Source organism: Zerene cesonia, chromosome 13, assembly GCF_012273895.1.
Source record: "Zerene cesonia ecotype Mississippi chromosome 13, Zerene_cesonia_1.1, whole genome shotgun sequence".
In the NCBI taxonomy this organism is placed as follows: Eukaryota; Metazoa; Arthropoda; class Insecta; order Lepidoptera; family Pieridae; genus Zerene; species Zerene cesonia.
Window position 1 is genome coordinate 8,594,920 of NC_052114.1, and position 6,321 is coordinate 8,601,240.

Genomic DNA, 6,321 nt, shown 5'->3' on the forward strand with positions numbered 1-6,321 from the left:
TGAATGCAGCAATTCAGTAGAAATTATCGATATATATACAGAACCTTCTAGAAACTGCAATACTTCTTTATGTGTGCAACATTAATAGAGGGTTGGGGTCTGGGAACAAAGACAGTGCGGATTGCAGCTGCGCAAAGCAAAGAAATTGAGATCAATAGACCTGAAATTTCCAGAGAATACATGAGTTGTATGTGTGTGGCGGAATAACACGTACACATAGAAACATGACCAACTGCTCGCTTTACACTCTCGTCCATTGTCTGAAAAAAAGGACATGATCAGCTGCTATAGATAAACGGATACATTAAAATTGTAGAAAGATTCAGAAAACAAAGTATATTAAATTAAATTGAACTTTATTTGCCAGTAAACATGATTAACATTATTATAATAACATAGAACACAGTAATGGTGTTTTTTATTACATAAATAAGATAATATGAACTGCAGACATGAACTAGAACAGCTAATATGATTAGAGTACATTTTATTTAATAGTATAAAACAAAGCACTACATAGTATAAAAGTAGCGCTCTCTGTCCCTATGTCCCCATGTATGCTTAAATCTTTTGAAAGTACGGATTTTGATACGGCTTTTTTTAAACAGATGTGTGATTCAAGAGGAAGGTTTATATGTATAATAACATTATTTTTTAACTATTAGTACTACATACTCCGAAGGTACGCGTGCAAAGCCGCGGGAAAAAGATGCTTTGTACTTTATAAAAGCAATATAGATAAGAACTTTCGAGTCGCACTTAGAATCGCAAAAATATTTCATATTGTGTTTTTGTTAATAAACTAGAAATTTTACTCATTTGATAAACGAGTACTATCTATACTCCAGACCTTGTACTGAACCAAATTAAAAAATTATAGTGTTCTCATAATTATCGATATTTATATTTAGCCACAAATAAATTAAGTAGGTATTTTTTAACAAAAACAAAAGTAGGTAGTATTTTTTCACAGCAAACATTTATTGATAAAACTTTTTCTTAAAATTGCATTTAAAAAATCCACAATGAAATAAAATAAAATAGTTGTAAATGTATTAATTTAAGTTGATCACGCATAAATATCAAAAAAAGATAGCAAACAGCATAAAAGCGAGTGTAAATACCGCTCAATAAAAATAAATGTGGACGTAAGCACACACCGACATACAAGTCAAGTATTCATATTGTGATGTAATTTATATGTGTTTCACGGGTTCAATGTGTGAGTCTCAGATTTAAAATGTTTTGTCTCTGTTTCACTTTAATATCACAAGTACAAAATAGTTTATCGCTATCTTTTTCACTCAAAGTCTTGCGTTGATTGGTCGATTAAATGAACATTCTAGAACGTTCCACCCCAAGTCGATTGTGATTGACCCAGCCTCGAAGTATCTAGAAAATTCTCGAATCTCATTCGCCCACGGTCGGCCACTATATAAAGCTCGCGTAAGCGCGGCAAAGCATCAGTATTTGAAAACACAAATAAGCGATACGAAGAAGCGAAGTGGTGGAAACACCGAGTTTTGCGACGAAGCGATTTTACATACGACATTTTCATTACAATAAAGTGAAAAGAAGTGATACAAACATTAAAAATGCCAGCTGTTGGAATTGATCTTGGAACAACTTACTCTTGTGTTGGAGTTTGGCAACATGGAAACGTTGAAATCATTGCAAATGATCAAGGAAACCGAACAACTCCTTCATATGTGGCTTTTACAGATACAGAAAGACTCATTGGAGATGCTGCGAAGAACCAGGTCGCTTTAAATCCCAATAACACAGTTTTTGACGCGAAGCGGCTGATTGGCAGAAAATTCGATGATCCAAAAATCCAACAAGATATGATACATTGGCCCTTCAAAGTGATTAACGACTGCAGTAAACCCAAAATACAAGTGGAATTTAAAGGTGAAACAAAGAGATTTGCGCCGGAAGAAATTAGTAGTATGGTATTAACGAAAATGAAGGAAACCGCTGAAGCATATTTGGGCTCTGCAGTCAAAGATGCTGTTATCACAGTTCCTGCTTACTTTAACGACTCTCAACGGCAGGCCACAAAAGATGCAGGCGCAATTGCCGGTCTCAACGTTTTAAGAATAATTAACGAGCCTACCGCAGCCGCTTTAGCTTATGGATTGGATAAAGATCTCAAAGGAGAACGAAATGTATTAATCTTCGATTTGGGCGGTGGAACGTTTGACGTTTCCATACTAACAATCGACGAGGGCTCTCTATTTGAAGTTAAAGCCACTGCCGGTGATACCCATCTTGGAGGGGAAGATTTTGATAATAGACTGGTTAATCATCTAGCGGATGAATTCAAACGAAAATATAAGAAAGACATGAAAAATAATCCTAGAGCTCTTCGTCGACTAAGAACTGCGGCTGAGAGGGCAAAACGAACATTGTCATCGAGCACAGAAGCCACCATTGAAATCGACGCTCTCTATGAAGGTATTGACTTCTACACCAGGGTATCAAGAGCGCGTTTTGAAGAATTAAATGCTGACTTATTCCGTGGTACACTCGAACCGGTCGAAAAAGCGCTCAAGGATGCAAAACTTGACAAAAGCTCCATTCATGATGTAGTGCTAGTCGGCGGATCTACACGTATACCCAAGATTCAAAGCATGTTGCAAAATTTCTTCTGCGGCAAAAAGCTTAATCTTTCCATCAACCCGGATGAAGCTGTAGCCTACGGAGCAGCAGTACAGGCGGCTATATTGAGTGGCGAACAACACAGCAAAATTCAAGATGTTCTACTAGTCGACGTGGCTCCACTATCCTTGGGTATTGAGACTGCAGGCGGAGTAATGACAAAGATCATTGAACGTAACGCAAAGATACCCTGCAAACAATCTCAAACTTTCACAACGTATTCTGACAACCAGCCAGCTGTTACCATCCAGGTGTACGAAGGTGAACGTGCTATGACTAAGGATAACAACTTGTTGGGACGATTCGACCTAACAGGCATTCCGCCTGCGCCACGAGGAGTGCCCAAGATAGACGTTACGTTCGATTTGGACGCTAACGGTATCCTGAACGTGTCTGCAAAGGAAAATAGTACAGGCCGAAGCAAGAATATTGTCATTAAAAATGACAAAGGAAGGCTGTCACAAGCTGAAATCGATCGGATGTTAGCTGAAGCTGAACGATATAAGGAAGAGGACAGCAGGCAAAGAGAAAGAGTGGCAGCTCGTAATCAACTCGAATCATATGTGTTTAGCGTAAAACAGGCCCTTGATGAAGCGGGCGAGAAGATTGGACAACAAGACAAAGACACAGCTAGAAAGGCATGCGATGATGCCCTCAAATGGTTAGACAACAACACTTTAGCAGAAAAAGAGGAGTACGAGCATAAACAAAAGGAAGTGGAAAGAATATGTTCACCTGTAATGAGCAAGATGCATGGGGCAGGTGCTGGAGGCAACGGTTATCAACAAGCGGGCCCTGGTAACTACCAACAGTATGGACAACAAAGGCATTCCGGACCCACCGTAGAAGAAGTCGACTAAATGGATTGAAAGTGTAGATCTCATAATTGCGTTCCTACTTATTTATCCACCTAGTACAATTATATTTTATAAATATAATTTTAGGTTTAAGTATTTATGTTTTGTACATAGGTATTAGTTTTATATTATTTATTTGCATTCCAATTTTAACAGATGATCACGTACTGAGCTGCTTTTGTAGTATTAGAAATAAATGGTTTAAACTTCAATAGTAACTTATTTTATTTAATTCCTAAATAATTCCTACAAAATTAAACTGTATTAACCAACATAAAATAAACAGTCCTTACCAGCTAAAACAACACTGTAACAAAATTTTCTTGAAACTCATTAGTCAAATATTTTGATATTACATACACACGTATTATAAAGCACAATGGCAAACTATTAAAAAACAGATAAATTTGTGACAGGACTAGGTGACAATACGATAGCATAATTTGAAAACGGAATTTTATGTATTGCTACATGTTTCTATTACATTACCCATGCATATTTAACTTTCTTAAAGTTTAGCTTTTGTGACAAAACCCTTTCTCGAGTTTTAGTCTTTCTTAGTGTTAAATATCATCAAAATCGGTTTAGTGTGATTTAAATGTTAAAGACGGAGATACTTTCAATCTTGTTTACTTATTTGTATTTAAATTAATATTAGTTATGAGATTAGTATTAAAGAGAGATGTTAGTAGATATAACATTTTTTCAATACTTATAGTTTATTAAAGATGAAATACTTAAAGCAAACGTTATTTAACAATAAATAAATTACGGGTACGTGTTCAAATAGATAGACATTTTAATAACGGATAGCGATATGTATTTCAACAATACTCAAATTACAGATACCTATTCATATTATATTCTACATTATGCTAATCCAGTAAGAACCAAATTTTTTTAAATGTCAATGTCAAAAGACGTACAGTGTTTCAACTCTCCTAAAATTTACCGCACTCAAGGAAACTAATATACCCGGAACGATTTTTTTTGTAAAGTTGTATGAAAAATTGTGAAATTAGTAGCGTTATTCAATATGGGTGATAAAGCATAACTTAGTTAACAATTGCAGATGATTTTATATCTATATTCAGGATTCAATAAAACTGGAAATAGAAAATATTGACTTATTAGATTAACAGATTATTTAATTAACAAATTGCATGAAGGCTAGGGAGTAACATGCTTAATTATAAGTGATAAATCATAAAACAATAAACAAGATAATGCTCAGTTAGTACTTGTGTAATATTTAATAACATCATCTTACTTAAAGTATTAAATATAACAACACTAGCGTTTACAAACGTCAAACTATGTTGTCAGGGTTGTCAGATGTCAGTTGAATTCTCGGAAGGTCAGTAGAGTCATGTTTTAGTAACTTGCTGGTAAAGTTTATGCCTATTTACTACTGGTCGATGGAATTTTCTTATTAATAATTACAGTAGTGATTATACTGCACTGGATTGTGGTAGTATTATTTTTTGTAGAAAGTGACAGAATGTGTTAATTTATTGTGTGATAGATATTGCGTTAAGTGTTTGCTTCATCAATCTAGAAGATTTTACCATGGCACCGAATTTTAGTAAAATTACTTCAAGGACAGACGTAAAAATTGCGTTAGCGGCATCTGCTGCTCTTGGTGCATGGATTGTTAAGAACTCTATAAAATCAAGGTAAGATTATCTACATGTGATTTCCGCATTTCATAGTTTTCAATAGACTGTGCAGTCAGGTCGTTTGTTTACTTTTATAATACACATTTAAATTGTATATTCATTTACTTTTTATATTTGTACAGTAATTAAAACTTATTACTTACAACTTTAATTTCACAATTGCACAAAGGAATTAATGCATTTCCGCAATTAACGCAATATCAGAGTAAACAATAAAGTTAATTAGAAGTTTAGAGTTGGTAATAAAGTATATTTATAAAAACACTTTTTACAGTCAAAAGAAAAATGCAAAACCGACCAGTCTGACTTTAGAAGAAAGTGTACAGTACATGATTAAAGACAAAGATAAGAAAGGGCCTAGGGCACAAGTCAACGCAAAATTTTTCAAAGAACTGAAGGCGTTATGGAAGATTATGGTGCCTGGTGTATGGTCCAAGGAGAGTGGCTTCATGGTGATGATAGCTCTGTCACTTATAGCCAGGACTATGTGCGATTTGTGGATCATACAGCACACAACATATATAGAGGGGTGAGTCGCTAATTAAGAATTTTCAAACTCCAATTCGAAACATTAGTAAATATTTGAGTATGAAATGAGGCTTCTAATGAGTACTTTTAAGTAACTGGATAGTTACTCTTTTTAAAGTCACTTTAGCATGATAGCATGATACACAAAATTTCTTTAACGCATACACTAGTCATTGTTATTATTATTTGCATATTAAACAATAGTATGATTAGCATTTATGTTCAAAATAGGAAATATCAGAAAAAGAAAAGTGCAACAGGAGATAAATAGAATGTTTACATTTAGAAACTTATTTAAATGTATAAGTTCTTATATTCATCAAAAATTAATTTTTTAATTAATTTAAATAATTGTAAAGTATTTCTCTGATCCAAAATTACTTACTAAAATTTAGGCAAAGAAAAAATTATTAACTTTTTTCTTAAATTTTTTTAAACAAATTTTTCGAAATAAATTTATTTAAATTTTATTTATTTTGAATTAATTGTGTTTAAATTCCGTTAAAAAGTCTTTAATTTCTTAAATATTTATGTGTTTAAAAAAGAAAACAAAAGAGAATGTTTTTTTAATTACTTAATGTCCTCCCTCTTTTAAT

The 6,321-nt window shown here is 33.6% G+C and overlaps 2 protein-coding genes across 2 annotated transcripts in view; both read left to right on the forward strand.

The window, feature by feature from the left end:
* The first annotated feature begins 1,452 nt into the window (after positions 1–1,452).
* On the forward strand, positions 1,453–3,699 carry LOC119831094 (heat shock protein 68-like). The gene has a single exon (XM_038354349.1). The coding sequence runs from the start codon at positions 1,596–1,598 to the stop codon at positions 3,519–3,521; it is 1,926 nt and encodes a 641-aa protein (XP_038210277.1). The 5' UTR covers positions 1,453–1,595; the 3' UTR covers positions 3,522–3,699.
* A 1,166-nt stretch (positions 3,700–4,865) lies between these two features.
* The window catches only part of LOC119831231 (ATP-binding cassette sub-family D member 3), a 23,828-nt gene continuing 22,372 nt past the window's right edge, over positions 4,866–6,321 (forward strand). Inside the window, exons 1-2 of the mRNA XM_038354521.1 lie at positions 4,866–5,194; positions 5,472–5,726. Coding sequence (XP_038210449.1) covers positions 5,088–5,194; positions 5,472–5,726 — 362 coding nt within the window. The 5' untranslated portion in view covers positions 4,866–5,087. The remainder of the gene's footprint in view (positions 5,195–5,471; positions 5,727–6,321) is intronic.

What these genes read in the sequence shown, in the direction of transcription:
- LOC119831094 (XM_038354349.1), top strand. Translation starts at nt 1,596, where the DNA reads ATGCCAGCTGTTGGAATTGATCTTGGAACAACTTACTCTTGTGTTGGA.